The 17,653-nt window shown below is 49.2% G+C and overlaps 1 protein-coding gene across 1 annotated transcript in view; it reads right to left on the reverse strand.

The window, feature by feature from the left end:
* Positions 1–374: 374 nt before the first annotated feature.
* IL34 (interleukin 34) overlaps positions 375–17,653 on the reverse strand; it is a 78,810-nt gene continuing 61,531 nt past the window's right edge. Inside the window, 6 exon segments of the mRNA XM_053906662.1 lie at positions 375–1,006; positions 1,233–1,391; positions 4,226–4,384; positions 4,673–4,750; positions 5,624–5,757; positions 11,716–12,127. Of these exon segments, the coding sequence (XP_053762637.1) occupies positions 845–1,006; positions 1,233–1,391; positions 4,226–4,384; positions 4,673–4,750; positions 5,624–5,757; positions 11,716–11,743 (720 nt within the window). The 5' untranslated portion in view covers positions 11,744–12,127 and the 3' untranslated portion in view covers positions 375–844.

The following is a 17,653-nucleotide window of genomic DNA, read 5'->3' on the forward strand; positions in this document are numbered from 1 at the left end:
CTGCCCTTTCCCATCCCAGATCCCGGCTGAGGGGCAGGAGTGGCCAGGTCCTGTATCAGGACCTATGCCTTTGAATACCTCCACTCTGTCTCTGCAGGTGGCTGTCTTGGGACAGCCCAATGAAGCCAGCGAGGGTGGCCAGGAGACACTGAGAAGGATCAGCCTGACACCCTCTGCCCCACCGGTCTCATGGAGACTCAGGCAGGTCTGTAAGAAACTCCCTCCCTCAAACACCATTTCCAGGCCCCCAGGCTAAGGCTTCATCCATCCCAAATCCAAATCTCCAGACCCAGGCCCCAGGACCAGGCAAGCCTACCTCTCCTGCCTCCTGCACTTGGGGTTCACCTTTGCAGATGCAAACTAAACCAAACCCAAACAAAACAAGCAAGTGTTTAATAGAAAATGTAAGAGGGACTGGAAGAGCATCCACTGTGGCAAGATGTGGTGTCTGGCTCTGCCCCTTCCCCATGCCCGCCCACCCCCCAACCTGGCACAAGTCTTGCCTCTGCAGGCCTCAGGACACGCCGGGCACCACCTGCAGGCAAGCGAGGCAGCCCAGGTGGTGCAGGGAGGGGACAAGCTCTGTCCACCTTCAGGGGGCTCTGGACCCCGGCTGCTCCAGGTGAGACTGTGAGGTACAGAATGCAGGAAGCTGAGCCCTTCTCAGGCACAGAATCTCCCTCAAGGGAAAAACACTGTCTTGGGGGTTCCCCCCACCCCCCCCCACCCCCAGACAAGTCTCAGACTCCACCAAACTCCTGCGGGAGCACCTCCAGCTGCCCCACACAGGTCACCACACAGGCCAGGTGGGGCAGGAGGCCTCTGCCCTGTGCCCTCAGCCTCCTCACTGAGCCGGGGGTCCAGTCTTGGGTCCTGGGGAGCGGGGCAGGGAGATGGGGGGCTGCTGGGGCAGAGGGTACAGCGGGGCAGCTACACACTGCGATGAGGGCTCCGGGCTGTGGGGCTGAGGGCTCGGCACCTCACAGTCCTGCCAATTTAGACGGAACTTTGTTTACCTGCAGGAGGCAGGGGGGAAAAAAAAAAAAAAAAAAAAGACCACAGGAGTGGTCAACACCTACCTCGTCTCCAGACCAAGCCTCATTGTTCTTGGCCCCAGGGCCCATCCTGGCTTTCAGAAATGACCTACAGCCCTGGGGAGTGGAAGGCGTGCTCGGGAGGGTCCTGGCTCTGCTCCACGACCTGGGCTTGGAACCCGGCGTCCTGCCCCCAACCCCCTCCACTCAGAGCTCCTTACAGCAAGAGCAGTAGAGCAGTTCCATGACCCGGAAGCAGTTGTCCAGCAGGGCTTTGGGTCGTACCAGCTTCAGGCTCAACCTGGGGGTGCTCAGGAGCGACACCACTGCTTCCACCTTGGGGCTGACCTCCACGTCCTGGAAGGGAGGAGACCGTGGAGACGGTCAGGACCACAGGCACCACCACCCCTCAACACCAGTGAAGAGGGAGGGCCAGTCCCAGGAGAACCCTGGAGGCTGCCCTGCCTGGAGCTGCACAAACCGCGAGAGAAAGGGACTTCCTGTGACAGGAGGCTTATGGGTAATTTCTCTCCCTCTTCCTGAAGGTTTCCTGGGAGAGTCCCCTTCAAGGCCCCTCACCCAAGCCTGACACAGAGGCTCCTGTTTTCTATCTTTGGGAAAATGACTGCAGGGGGCAGGCCAGGACAGGGGAGAGGTGGGGGGGCATCCTTGCTGTTCTCACCCAGGCCCGGCCACCACCACACAAGGCAGCCTGGGCTGGGGAGACTGTCCTTCGGGATTCAGAGACCTCTACTGCCCACAAAGAATGAGACAAAGGACCCTCACAAGGATCGTATTATGAGGAGGCCTGGGTGCACGGCACACGGGCCGGGCGGGTCTTTGGCTCCAAGCTCGGGGTGTCTGACAGTACTTAACAACCGGGAGCACGGTGTGGGTGGCAGGAGGGCACAGTGGGGGGACAGGGCAGGGGGCCAGGGCTGTTGCAGAAGACATCGCATAGAAAGGAAATGTAGAGCCTGAGCTGGGGGAGGACCTTCTTAAAGGTGGTTAATTGGGTTGAATTGTATTGGGTTGTGACCTGCCAATCCCCCCATCCCCGAAAAAGCCATGTCCAAGCCCTAACGCCTGGCACCTGTGAATGTGACCCTATTTGTAAACAGGATCTTTGCAGGTGTAATTAAGGATCTCCAGGTGAGATCATTTTAAATTTAGGGTGGGCCCTAAATCCAATGACTGGCATCCTTGTGAGAGAAAGGACGCAAAGCACAGAGGGAAAGGCCATGTAAGGGCCGAGGCAGAGGCTGGAGTGATGTGGCCACAAGCCAACGACAGTAGGAGCCAGCAGAAGCTGGAGGAGGCAGGAAGGGTCCTATTTCCCTAGATCCTTCAGAGAGAGCTTGGTCTCGCAGATACCCTGAGTGTGGTGTTCCGATCTGCAGGCCTGTGGCAGAAGAATTTCTGTTGTTTGGTGGTAATTTGTCACAGAAACCCTACAAAGCTAATCTACAAGGAGCTGGAAAGAGAAGCAAGCGTGACAGGAGGAGAAGGGGCATGTCCCCCTGGCCCACTCCCCATCAGGGAGAGCCCACTGCCCACCAGATGCTGGGCATATTTGGAGCGGGTCACAGACCATTAACTCTGTGAGAAAGAAGACAGACTTAAAAGCTGGTTTAAATCTGGGGCACCTGAGTGGCTCAGTCAGTTAAACGTCCAACCTCAGCTCAGGTCATAATCTCACAGTTCATGGGTTCATACCCCACATCAGGCTCACTGCTGTCAGCAACAGAGCCTGCTTCAGATTCTCTGCCCACCACCCACCCCCCCACCCCCCCCCCACACACACACTCTTGCTCTCTCATTCTCTCTCTCAAACAAAAACACTTAATGGCAATCAAAAGGAATGAAATCTTGCCATTTGCAACTACGTGGATGGAACTGGAGGGTATTCTGCTAAGTGAAATTAGTCAGAGAAAGACAAATACCATATGACTTCACTCATATGAGGACTTTAAGAGACAAAACAGATGAACATAAGGGAAGGTAAACAAAAATAATATAAAAACAGGGAGGGGGACAAAACAGAAGAGACTCATAAATATGGAGAAAAAACTGAGGGTTACTGGAGGGGTTGTGGGGGGGATGGGCTATATGGGTAAGGGGCACTAAGGAATCTCCTCCTGAAATCATTGTTGCACTTTATGCTAATTTGGATGTAAATTTAAAAAAAAATTAAATTAAAAAAAAATAACATGCATATGTTAAAAACAAATTTGAAAATAATTTTTTTAAAGCTGGCTAACTCTGAACTCTTAACAACCTGGGTGGACAGGTCTCAACCCACCCACAGCCTCCTCTGCAGCTCCCAAGAGCTCAGAGTCAGGCTCTCGAAGAAAGGCAAGGATGCAAAACTGTCTGTTCAGGTCAGCTCCAACTCACACTGCCCAAGGGCATGAAAGAGCCACCGAGGAGACCTCTGGGCCTCCAATCCCCTGCCAAAACCAGAGCCTCCCCAGAATTCCTAGCAGCTACGGGCTCCTAAGACCTGGTGTCACCCACAGCTCACAGCTCCAGATGGGCAGCAGGTGGGGCTCCCCGGGGCAAGTGTGCCCCAGGCCCCTGAGGACACCATGCGCTGGGGAGTAGGGCAAAATGGTGTGGGCAGGGGGTCCCACAGCACACATGTGGCCTGTATGGGCTCACAGTGACCCCGTGACCTTACTCCACAGGCTCTTTACAGGATGCATCCCTGAGGCCTCAGATCAACCCTGCTGAGCAGGAAGTTAGCAGGAACCTTATCATTGTTATTATTACTGGAAGTCTATATTTTACATTAGGGTTCACTCTCTGTGTTGTCCGTGCTGTGGACTTGGATGAACGCATGATGTCATGTGTCCATCATTACAGTGTCATACAGAAGAACTGCATAGCCCTAAAAACCTCCTGTTTTCATTGCTCCACCCATTCATCCTTCCTTCCCTGTCTCCCCCAAAAGGAACCTCTAGAAACAAAGCCAGAGGGTTAGATGACTTGCCCAGGATCACAGAACAAGACAGACAGACCCTAGAACATCTCCTGTCCCCAGCCCAGGCCACCCACGGGGCACTGCTGGCCTTCTCTTCCTCTCTCCCATTTCTCCCATACCTTTCAGGACATGCTGGAACTCTCCATGTCTTCCCATCCTCCCTCAACACTCCTTGGCCACCACACACACACACCTCCGCGGAGCTCACCGTGAGGCCTTGCTGGACATCCAGCAGTAGCGTATGTACCTCCTCCAGGAACTTCCAGGATGGGTGGCCCTCAAGCAGCACTTCCTGCACCGACTCAGTAGCACTGAGGCTCACCCAGACCCACAGATACCGCAGCTCCTGCTGGCTGACCTGGGCCCTCTGCTGTGGGGACAGGAGAAATTGTTGAAGTCCCAAGACTTGAGCCTCTGGGCCCTCCCCACCACTACTCTGACCACCTGCCACCCAACTTGTGCCCACAAAGAGAGCAGACCATGGGCATCCACTGTGGACAGGGAGAAATCTTAGCCCGAGCCGAGGGCAGGCTTGCTTACGGGGCTGGGAAAGGCCCCTGGCAACATGACCTGCGAAGATCAATGTGCCTCTCAGGCTGGGCCCATGGGGTGTCCCGCAAGGCAAGGGTCTCCCAGCCCAGGATGGGATTCTCACCAGTCTGGTGATGTTGGCCATTCTGAGCACCCCCTCATAAGGCACGCTCACCCTGTAGTTGATGGGGAAGTAGTGTTTCTGGGGAAACACAAGAACAAACCATGAGGTCACAGTCAGAAACGGCTCAAACAGCCTCCCCCAACTCCCAACTTGATACAGGAGGAGAGGACCAAGAACCAGCCCTTTGATGGCAGAGGTGGCCTTCTATGAAGAATATGCACTTGCGGGGGAGGGGTGCCTGGGTGGCTCAGTCAGTTGAGCCTCTGACTTCTGCTCAGGTCATGATCTGGTGGTTCGTGAGTTCAAGCCCCACATTGGGCTCTGTGCTGACAGCTCAGACCCTGGAACCTGCTTCAGATTCTGTCTCCTCTCTCTCTGCCTCTCCCCCACTCATACTCTGTCTCTGTCTCTCAGAAATAAACATTAAAAAAAATAGATTGCTCTAAACTTATGGTGCTGGTTGCACAGCTCTGCCAATGTACTAAAAACCACTGAGCTGTACACTTAAACAGGCGAATAGTATGGTATGTGAGTTATAGCTCAGGAAGGCTGTCAAAAAAAGAAAAGTCTTGCATTGCCACGGTGCCACGTGAGCTTCTCTGCCCTACACAAAGGGAGCCACCCATTCCAACTTCTAAGTCCTTATGTGCTGAGCTAATAACAAGCACCTGGACTTCCCCCAAGGCCTCCTGGAAGCCATTTCCTGAGTCACAGGGTGAGTGTCACATGGAGGTGGGATTAAAGGTCAGATCAAGTAGCAGGGGCAGGAGGTCCCCAGGGAAGGCTGGCAGGGGAGAGGACTGTAAGTGTGGACCAGGTACACTGCTGGACGTGGGGGAGAAAGGCGGAGAAAGGGGCCACGGTCAGCTCAGGGCTGAGGCCCCGAACGTCCTACACGCTGTGAGGCCAGGAGCTTGGGAAGGGGAATGCAGTCGGGGGGTTCACAGTTACCATGTACTGAAGGCGGTTCCTGTACTGAAGCTTGTCCCGAAGAAAGCCAGTTACTGCACACTCCTCGCTCTGGGTCAAAGGCCACATCTCCAAACCCTCGTTCCCCAAGGCCATGGCAAGGAAGATCCCGAGATCTGTGGACAGTGACCAACAGGAACACATGAGTACACTGCCCACCTGTGCAAAGCTGTGCACATCTGCCCTCCCTTTTCCAGGTCATGGGAGGGACAGGGCCATAGAGCCCCAAGGAGGCCTTTCCACCACAGGGGATGTTTTCCCTGGGGCCCAGGCTCAGACAGCAAGGCCAGGCAAGCATGGGCAATCTGGCCGGTGTACCCGTACCCTTAGCCAGCAAAGCCCCCCAGCTGTCACACCCTGAGGTTGGTGTCCAGTCTCCTCCCCACTCCTGCCCCTTGGGGAAGGCACAACCTCCTCTCCAGGGAAACCTCAGCTCATACCCCATTTAGGGCTGACGTGTCCTCAAAGCCTACGTCTGCATTTCCATCTGGGGATCCAGGAGATGTGGACTTTCTAGTTCCAACTTTACAAATGACTTTTGGGTGAGCAGAACTATTTCCTCCATGCTCTAACTGACCTTGGCATTCCTCTCAGATGTACAAATAACTACAGGCCTTCCAGTTTGTCCATTCTGGGGAGCAAGCAAATCAGGCTGCTTCTTCTCCCTCCCAGCAAACGAGCAGCTGTCTCGTAAACATTACCAGCCTTTACCACTAGGTGTCACTGTGACCTAAAAAACAGCTTTGTGATTCCCAGAATTAATAACACAAAAAAAATCTGAGAGGGGTGCCTGGGTAGCTCAGTCAGTTAAACTTCTGACTCTTGGTTTCTGTTCCCATCATGACCTCATGGTTCATGAGTTTAAGCCCAGCGTTGGGCTCTGCACTGATGGTGCAGGGTCTGCTTGGGATTCTCTTTCCCTCTCTCTCTCTTTCACAATTAATAAACAAACAAACAAACAAACAAACAAAAACCTGAGAATTTGCAAAAAATATGAACAAGGATCAAATTGATCAGAGCAGAAAGGAAACAGAGGTGCAGGAGATGTATCCAAAAAATCAAACACACCAATAAAGGTAAAGACATACTAAAACAATCAGGTGTCATATTTCACCTATCAAAATGGAAAGTGGGTTTTTTAAATTTCATTTTAATAACAGTGCTGGCAAAGCAGTAAGGCGGGTGCTCTTATCTTGGAAAGCAATTTTGCAGTTTTATTATTAGCGAACTTAGTAATGTCCACACCCTTTGACCCATTAAACTCATCTCTAGGGATAAACACGAAGGAAAACAAAAAAAAGGGAGCCATCACCAAAAAATTTGTGGACAAAGACTCCCACTGCAGTATTCTCTTATAATAGTGAAAATATGTAAATGGCCCACATGTTCATTAATGAATGGAGCAAATAAAAACCACATTGTCAGGGCGCCTGGGTGGCTCAGTCAGTTGAGTGTCTGACTCTTGGTTTCGGCTCAGGTCATGATCCCAGTGTCGTGGGATTGAGCCCCTAGTCAGGCTCCATGCTCAGCCTGCAGCCTACTTGGAATTCTCTCTCGGATCTCCCTCTGCCCTTCTCCCCCATGCACACTGTCTTTCTCTAAAATAAATAAGATGAAAAAACCACACTGTCAAAGAATGTTTATGATATGCTTGTGTGATAAGAAATATACTCATGATATGCTTAGTAAAGTCTTAAAAAAGCATGACTCAGCACACTTCCTCTGGGTCTACACAGCATGATGTGAATTACATTAATTACATGCAAATGTGTATGCATAGGAAATGAAGTGGAAGTGTAGTGGAAGGAAATGTATCAAATCTCTATGGGAAATTTTTATGTTCTTTATATTTTGTAGGACATATTTTATATCCTACAATCAATATATTGTTATAGTCAAAAGCAATAATTTCTTTTCTTTTCTTTTTTCCCCCCCAAAATAGCCAGGCTTGACACACCCCTGGTCATGAGTAGGAATTACTGATTGCATTTTCCCCACCCACCTCCCTGGAACTTAGGGAGACTTTTTTTTTTTTTTTAATTTACATCCAAATTAGTTAGCCTATAGTGCAACAATGATTTCAGGAGTAGATTCCTTAGTGCCCTTTACCCATTTAGCCCATTCCCCCTCCCACAACCCCTCCAGTAACCCTCAGTTTGTTCTCCATATTTATGAGTCTCTTCTGTTTTGACCCCTTCCCTGTTTTTATCTTATTTTTGATTCCCTTCATTTATGTTCATCTGTTTTGTCTCTTAAAGTCCTCATATGAGTGAATTCATATGATTTTTGTCTTTCTCTGACTCATTAATTTCACTTAGCATAATACCCTCCAGTTCCATCCATGTAGTTGGAAATGGCAAGATTTCATTCTTTTTTATTGTCAAGTAATACTCCATTGTATATATATATCACATCTTTATCCATTCATCCATCAGTGGACATTTGGGCTCTTTCCATACTTTGACTACTGTAGATAGTGCTGCTATAAACATGGGGGTGCACATGTCCCTTCGAAACAGCACACCTGTATCCCATGGATAAATGCCTAGTAGTGCAACTGCTGGGTCGTAGGGTAGTTCTATTTTCAGTTTTTTGAGGAACCTCCATACTGTTTTCCAGAGTGGCTGCACCAGCTTGCATTCCCAGGGAGACTTTTTTTTTAAGTTATTTATTGAGAGAGAGAGTGTTTGTGTGCACGCACACATGCAGGGGAGGGCAGAGAGAGGGGGGAGAGAGAATCCCAAGCAGGCTCCACAATGTCAGCAAGGAACCCAATGCGGGGCTCTAAGTCACATACTGTGAGATCATGACCTGAGCAGAAATCAAGAGTTGGACCCTTAACCAACTGAGCCACCAAGGTGCCCAGGGAGACTTTTGTTCTTGATCCCTCACTGGGCTGGGCCTGCTTCTTGTCACTCTCCCCCCTTCTCAGTCGTGCTTCAAATGCCTTTGCTCTGGCTGGGCCCTCACTACGAACGTTCTGGACTCAAACCCCATGCCCAAGATGGGCTACAGCACACCAGTCCCCCCTCTCACAGAAATGTGCCAACCACATTTTCTCAGGGTTGCAAATTTGCAATACATCTTGCATTTGCTCTCTCTGTCTCTTCCCAAGTGCTTGATCTGACATTTGGACAGAGGAACAGTTAAACACAAACTGAGTGAGTGTTTCTGCATGCTTTCTGTCTCGTCTCTAAACCATTAAGCCCCTGAGCCGGGCACCCCCTGCACATCAAGATCATTCCTGGTTCGCAGATTTTGCTCACTCACACTTTGCCCCTGCCCTGGGTACCCTCTCACAAGGCAGACCTCTTTCAAGGTCTCACCATGACTCCTTCCCCTCCCAGGCTCTCTCCCCTGCCTGCACCAGCCCCCCACAATCTCTGTGTCTTGCACCATCTGTCCAATTCACTCATTGTCTTGACCAGACAGCTTGGCCCCTAGTATGTGAATACATAATGCAGTTAACCACAACATGATCTCGTTTACTGAGCACTTTGGGGGTTGACCTTGAGCAAGGAATCAGGAACATGCACCTGAATTTTCTGGAGAGCTGGTTAGGGTCCAGAGTGTCTGATTCAGTAGGTCTGGGGTGGGCCCAATGAATTTGTATTTCTAACAAGTTCCCAGGTGCTACTGCTGCCAGTCTGGGGACTGCACTTTGAGGACCACTGACCTCCAGAGACAGTAGCAAACTGGTGTCCCAAGGGCCACATCTGGTTCACAGAGATTTCATATACAAATCTGAATTTGCATCTTGTCTTTAAAAATCAGTATCTGTCCACACTTGGTCCTCTTTCTCATGTGGCGGTCACCCACGGCTGCCCACTCCACGCTTGAAGTCCTACCCTAGGTGCCCTTACCTGTGTCCTGGTTTTAGGTCTCTGGTGCCTGGCAACTGTGGGCTCCGAGGCAGCACTGAGTCCTAGAAAGCTACCATGTGCCAGCCTGGCATGTATGGGCTGCACCAGGAACCCTGTCCTTGGATGATCTGCCTTCCCCCCAGAACCAGACTTCCTTTAGATCTGCAGACTGACCACCATTTCCAAATTTAAGCCTCTTTTTTGCTGCTTCCACCCTGAGAAACAGGCCAGCAAACCGGTGACCACACAGGGACAGCAGGGCCATAATAGCCTCACTGCTGCTCTGCACCCCCGAGGGCTCCACAGCCAATGCAACCCTGTCCCTGCAAGGGCATTAGTCTTGCCCCCTCAAGACAGAAGAGGAGGCTGAAGAAGAGCAAGTGAGGAAGGAGCTACCTTCCTGGGTCCCTGGCTGGGAGGGGGAAGGGCTGCACCTCTCCTGGGGACAGCCCCTTGTGCAGGGACAAATCGGAACTGTCCACCACCAGCACCCCCAGCGACCAAATCTGAGCCTGTGCAGGGACTTGAATAGCATCCCCCCCCCAAATTCTTGTTCACTCAGAACTTCAGATGTGACCTTATTTGGAAATGGGGTCTTTACAGATAAAATGAAGGCCTACCCTGAATGCAATGGCTGATGTCCTTAGAAGAGGACACAGAGATATGTAGAGGGAAAGGCCATGAGAAGACAGACACAGATTGGGGTGATACAACCACAAACTGTGGAATGCCAGGAGCCACCAGAAGCAGGAAGAGGCAGAAAGGAGCCTTGGAAGAGGCGTCACCCTGCCCACACCTTAATTTTAGACTTCCGGCCTCCAGACCTGAGACAGAATCAATTTCTGTTTTAAGATACTAAACTATAGCAGCCCATCCTTCTCCAGCACCCTCCGGCATCCTTCTATCTACAAGCCTCTGATCTGCACCCTTCTTGCCTCCCACCCCACAGCCAATCCTTGCCAAGGCCATGACTTCTATTTCCACGGCCATCTCACAAACAAGACTGTCATCACTTCCTGCCCAGAAGGTTGCAACAGCAGCCACAGACTGATCTTCCGAAAGCAGAGTAATTCCCAGTCACAACTCCAAGTCCCCAGATCTTGAACCTTCCAGGGCTCCATGCTGTCTCGTTTTCAAGGCCTCCATCATCTGGGCCCAAACTGGCTTTCCAGCCCGGCCACTCACAGTCCCACCTGCTGATCCTTTGCTCGAGCTGTTTCCTCTACCCAGACCCTGTCTTCACCTTCTCACATCTACCAGTGTGAACACTGCCCACCTCCGAAACGATTTCATGTGGCACCTCACCCATGCTGCTCCTCTTGCTCCTCACAACCTGGAAACTTCCAGAACATGGGATCTAGGTCCATCTGCCTGTTCTGAATGCCTCGACCTTTTGCAGTATCCCTCCACAAGGACCAGGCTGGATCCCTTGCAGGATCAAATCCTGGACCTCATGAGGGAATTCCTAGCACCTAACTCCCTGCCAGGCATTGGAGAGAGGGGTGCGAGCCAGCCTGGGTCCTTGTTGCCATGACAGTAACTCTCCAGTGGGCATGTGGGAGGCACCAGAAAAATGTGTTGAATTTGAGTCAATTCAATTGAATCTTGGAGTCTGAAGGGATCTTGGTCTGGCCTCCCACCAGCAGGCTTGAGAGGCTTTCTAGACGCTTTCTGTCCTCATTTCAACTTATTTTTCTTTTTACCAACAACACTGTTCTCTTTCTGCCTTTTAATTTTGTTCTATTATGGAGGGAGGGGCAGAGGGAATAGGCTGCCTTCTCCAGCACCTGGCAGCACTTCTCCCACGTGTTTTGGGGCCCAGACAATTTCACAAGCTTCCACCCCCCAGCTGGCCACACCCAGGGAGGCCAGAAATCCTCTCTGCCACCGCTGCCCCCACCCCCCATACACAGTAGCACTAATAAGCCTAAGAAGGTAACACTGCCACTTGCCCCCAGTGCCTGCCCCATCCCCTTAACCACCCACTGACCATACCCACCCAACCTAGGACTTGTACCCACCATGACGGTCTGAGCTGGGGTCAGCTAGAGACAGGGCAGAGGGCAGCCACGGGAGTCCCGAGGCTGTTCGGCTGGGAAGCATCTCAACTTCCCACCAGCAAGAATGGCCCAGTTGCCATGGTTACAGCAGAGCCCGGCTCTGGGCCAAGGCCTCCCGGGGCAGCCTCCAAGGACCCCCCCCAGTACTCACAGTGCAGCCAGGCGAATCCCCGGGGCATGGTGGTACGCTGTGTCCCCCAGAGAGCAGAGGCGGTGTCCCCAGCAGTGTGTGTATCCACAAAGGCCCAGGTGGGGCCTACATGGCCTCGCGTCAGCAAAGGTGGCCCAAAGCTGGGGGAGGGTTGACCACAGAGGAGTGACCCGGCAGGGGGCGGCAGGTGCTCCTGGGGCAGCGCCTGCCCTTATCTGCCTGGCAGTGTGGAGGGCAGCTGGGGGGCAGTAGGTGCGAGTCCCATGGCAGCCAGGATCTGGCCTGAGACAGTGGCCTCGGGATCTTTCCCTCTCGAGCAGGAGAGAGTCCCCAGCAGGCCCCTTGGAATCTGGGGCTGGGTTGTGCTTTCTCTGATTTCTCCGTCTGCAGCTGCTCAATGTGAAATCTGGCTCTGGAAAGAGAAAGGAGGAGAGAAACGGATTATGTAAGAGCAGTGCTGCCACTCAGCCATCAGCTGCAGGCACCAAGAGTCTATGTGTGCGCTGTACCCACCACCTGGCAGGGACCCCCGGGAATGACTGGAGGCTCACAGCCCAGCCCTGGAGGCTGGCTACTCTGGGAAACAGGCTCACATACAAGAAATGACTTCAGAACATCCCAAGGGCAGCACTGGCCAGGGAGTGAATTACGATGACACCAGCTGGCAGCCACAGGCCTAAACAAAAGCAGGACCAGGGAATGAAAGGCCAAGTGGGTTAAATCAAGGGAGCTTCCTGAAGGAGGTGATATTGCATGCAAGTAAAGTACCTCAGGCTACTCAGGTGGCCATGAGGTTAAAACAGCAGAGTATTAATCCCTCTTTTTACCTTCAGGCTTAGTCCCAATCTCCTATTCCCCAAATCCTTGACCCCCTCTTAATAGGGTTGCTAGATGAAACACCAGGTGCTCAGTTAAACTTGAATTTCATACCAACAACTCATATTTTTTTAGTATAATTATGTCATGAATACTTTTTAGTATAAGTATGTCCCAAATATTGCATGGCACATATACTTTAAAAAAATCATTATTTAATGATTTAATGATTCAATGTTATTTAATTAAACAATGAATTATTTAATTCCAAATTAATCAGAAGTCCTATATATATATTTTTAGTTTATTTATTTATTTTGAGAGAGAAAAAGTGCTTGCATGTGTACCCAAGTGGGGGGCGGTCAGAGAGAGGAGAGAATCCCAAACAGGCTTTGTGCTGTCAGTGCAGAGCCCAACATGGGTCTCGATCCCATGACCCTGAGATCATGATCTGAGATAAATCAAGAGTCAGATGCTTAACTGACTGAGCCACCTAGGCACCCCACAAGTCCTGTATTTTTATTTGCTAAATTTAGCAACCCTGTGATAATAACAGGATTGCTCTTCCTGAGTGGTCGCTATGAATAGCTAGGCCCAGGGCTTGGGCTTTTGTATTCAATGAATCTTCATGATAATCTTGCCAGGTCATAAAAATCTCATGTTTATCGATGAAGAAATCAAGGTACAGAAAGGTTAAGACTTGTCCAAGGTCACACAGCTTGTAAGCAGTGGGACAAGAATTCAAACACTGGTAGCCACTCCCACCAGTTGACATCCATCCACACATCCACTCCTTAGGACACCCTTACCACCTGGGGCTCTCACATAGTCATCTCTATCACTCACTGGATTCTGTGAGATAAGGCTCTCATCCCCATTTTGCAGATGAGGAAACAGGTTCTGAGAGACTGAGTTGACCAGTGACAGAGCCAGCTCTGAAATTCAAAGAAATTCTTAAATTCTCTGACTCTGTTCTGTTCCATGCCCTTGCCCTCCCTGTTTGCTCTGGAGAAATGGTCACACGTTAATGGCAGGAGCGAGAAGCAGGTATAATGTGGGGGTACTGTCCATGGTGGCATCCATCTCCACAGAACGTACCAGAAGTGCTGTCCCTTACCCTCAGAGGTTCCCAGCAGGCAGGTTGGGCCTCATACAAAGAACACAGGTGTTCCCAGTCGCCATGAACACTAACCTAACTGAAACCTTTTGTTGTTGTTAGTTTTTGTGTGTGTGTGTGGAGGTATAATGTATATACAGTAAAATTCACTTTTTCAGTGTACAATTTTATGACAAATAAAATTGACAAATTCAGAGTTGTATAATTGCTTCAATGATCCAGACATAAAACATTTCCAACTATGCAGAAAATCCCCTCCTGCTACTTTGCAGACAATCCTTCCTCCCAGCCCTAGCCCCATCCAACAGCTCATCCATGTTCTATCCCACAGTATTGCCTTTTCCAGAATGCCAGATAGACACCATGTGTCCTTTTGTGCCGGGGTCCTTTCACTGAGCCGACTGCATTTGGGATTCAGCCAGGTTGTTGTGTGTGTTAGCAGGTTGCTCCTTTTCCTTGCTGTGTAGTATTCTGTTGTACAGACACCAGTTGAAGGGCATCTGAATTGTTTCCAGTTTTTGATGATAACAAATAAAGCTACTACCAGCCTCTGCATACAGATGGTTTTGTTTTTTAAGTTTATTTATTTGAGAGAGAGCAGGTCAGGGGCAGAGAGAGAGGAAGAGAGAGAATCCCAAGCAGGCTCTGTGTGGGGCTCGAACCCATGAACCATGAGATCATGAACTGAGCCAAAGTCTGATCAGCTCAACTCACGGAGCCCCTGCATACAGGTTTTGGTGTGGACAGAAGTTTCCATTTGTCCTGGGCCTTGTCTGTAACTTGCAGGTCCCAGTCACCTTCACACCACACCAAACAGTCCTGATCCTGGGCACCTTCTGTGGCCCCACCCTTTGAGCCCCACCTAAATGGAGGAATTTTGTGAAATCCAAAGAGGACACACAGTTACCTGATGACACACAGGAGCTACAGTGGGGATGGTGGCCGAGGGGAAACCAGGCTGCTCACAGAGGCCTGGAAACAGGGCAAACAAGGTCAGGCCAGTGGCCTGACAGCAGTCTGCCTAAGAGTGGCCTTTCCCACACCTGAGAGGGCCCAGGGCGCCTCTCTCTTCCTGTCCCTCTCCCTCTCTCTTTTCCTCTCTCATGGGGGAGAGTGAAGAGTTTGAGAATGTGCCTCTCCCAAAACACTCACAGTCTACCCCACGGCTTACAGCAGTCATTACAAAGCTCACAAGAGGCAAAGTTGTGCAAGAAAATAAAATTGGAGTATTCTGCATAGTTCAGTTGTGAATATTAGATTTTTAAAAATATAATCACATTACTATTATTCACATTCCCAAACAAATAATCCCTTATATCATCTAATACAGAATCCATGTTCAACTTTCCCTGGTTGTTTTTTAAAAAAAATTTTTTAAGTTGCTCTGTTTGAATCGAGAGCCTAACAAAGTGATCCGTTGATTGATGTGTCCCTACATCTTTTTTCCTTATTTTTTTTTTAGTATTAAGATATAATCCACATGCCCTAAAGTTTGCCATTTTAAAGTCTATAATTCAGAAGGAATTTGAGAGAGAACACGACAGGGGCAGAGAGAGAGGGAGAGAGAGGCGGGGGGGGGGGGGGGAGAGGGGGAGAGAGGGGGAGAGAGAGAGAGAGAGAGAGAGAGAGAGAGAGAGAGAGAGAGAGAAAATATCCCAAGCAGGCTCTGTGTGGGGCTCAAACCCATAGTTCTGATTCCAAAACCAGACAAGGACCCCGCTAAAAAGAACTATAGATAAATTTCCCTGATGAACATGGATGCAAAAATCCTCAACAAGATATTAGCCAACCAGATTCAACAATACATTAAATTATTCACCACTACCAAGTGGGATTTATACCTGGGATGCAGGGCTGGTTCAATATCCACAAAACAATCAATGTGATTCATCACATCAATAAAAGAAAGGACAAGAACCATATGATCCTCTCAATAGATGCAGAGAAAGCATTTGACAAAATACAACAACCTTTCTTGCTAAAAACCCTCAAGGAAGTAGGGATAGAAGGACCATACCTCAAGATCACAAAAGCCATATACAAAAGACTCAACGCTAATATCAGCCTCAATGGGGAAACACTGAGAGCTTTCCCCCTAAGGTCAGGAACAAGACAGGGATGTCCACTCTCGCCACTGTCATTCAACATAGTAATGGAAGTCTTAGCCTCAGCAATCAGACAACACAAAGAAATAAAAGGCATCCAAATCGACCAGGAGGAGGTTAAACTTTCACTCTTCACAGATGGCATGATACTCTATATGGAAAACCCAAAAGATTCCACCAAAAAACTGTGTGAACTGATTCACGAATTCAGCAAAGTGGCAGGATATAAAATCAATGCGCAGAAATCGGTTGCATTCCTATACACCAACAATGAAGCAACAGAAAGAGAAATCAAGGAATCGATCCCATTTATAGTTGCACCAAAACCCATAAAATACCCAGGAATAAATATAACCAAACAGGTGAAAAAATCCATACACTGAAAACTACAGAAAACTTATGAAAGAAATTGAAGAAGACACAAAAAAATGGAAAAAGATTCCATGCTCCTGGATAGGAAGAACAAATATTGTTAAAATGTAGATACTACCCAAAGCAATCTACATATTCAATGCAATCCCTATCAAACTAACACCAGCATTCTTCACAGAGCTAGAACTAACAATCCTAAAGTTTGTATGGAACCAGAAAAGACCCCGAATAGCCAGAACAAGAAAACCAAAGCAGGAAGCATCACAATCCTGGACTTCAAGCTATACCACAAAAGCTGTAATCATCAAGACAGTATGGTACTGGCACAAGAACAGACACTCAGATCAATGGAACAGAATAGAGAACCCAGAAATGGACCCACAAATATGTGGCCAACTAATCTGTGACAAAGCAGGAAAGAATATCCAATGGAAAAAAGACAGTCTCTTCAGCAAGTGGTGCTGGGAAACCTGGACAGCGACATGCAGAAGAATGAACCTGGACCGCTTTCTTACACCACACACAAAAAGAAACTCAAAATGGATGAAAGACCTCACCGTAAGACAGGGAGCCATCAAACTCCTCGAGGAGAAAGCAGGCAAAAACCTCTTTGATCTTGGCCACAGCAACTTCTTACTCAACACGTCTCTGGAGGCAAGGGAAATGAAAGCGAAAATGAACTACTGGGACCTCATCAAAATAAAAAGCTTCTGCACAGTGAAGGAAACAATCAGCAAAACTAAAAGGCAACCGACAGAATGGGAGAAGATATTTGCAAACGACATACCAGATAAAGGGTTAGTATCCAACATTTATCAAGAACTTGTCAAACTCAACAGCCAAAAAACAAATAATCCAGTGAAGAAATGGGCAAAAGACATGAAGAGACGCTTCTCCAAAGAAGACATCCAGATGGCCAACCGACAGATGAAAATGATCAACATCACTCATCATCATGGAAATACAAATCAAAACCACAATGAGATACCACGTCACACCTGTCAGAATGGCTAACATTCACAACTCAGGCAACAACAGATGTTGGCGAGGATGCAAAGAAAGAGGATCTCTTTTGCACTGCTGGTGGAAATGCAAACTGGTGCAGCCACTCTGGAAAACAGGATGGAGGTTCCTCAAAAAACTAAAAATAGAACTACCCTACAACCCAGCAATTGCAGTACTAGGCATTTATCCACGGGACACAGGTGTTTCGAAGGGACATGTTTCAAAGGGACACGTGTACCCCCATGTTTATAGCAGCACTATCAACAATAGCCAAAGTATGGAAAGAGCCCAAATGTCCATTGATGGATGGATGAAGAAGATGTGGTATGTGTGTGTGTGTGTGTGTGTGTGTGTGTGTGTATGTGTACACACACATACAATGGAGTTTTACTTGGCAATCAAAAAGAATGAAATCTTGCCATTTGCAACTGCGTGGATAGAAGTAGAGAGTATTATGCTAGGCGAAATTAGAGAAAGACAAATATCATAAGATTCATTCATATGAGGACTTTAAGACACAAAA

Source organism: Panthera pardus, unplaced genomic scaffold (assembly GCF_024362965.1).
Source record: "Panthera pardus isolate Hobbes unplaced genomic scaffold, ASM2436296v1 HiC_scaffold_19, whole genome shotgun sequence".
NCBI lineage: Eukaryota > Metazoa > Chordata > Mammalia > Carnivora > Felidae > Panthera > Panthera pardus.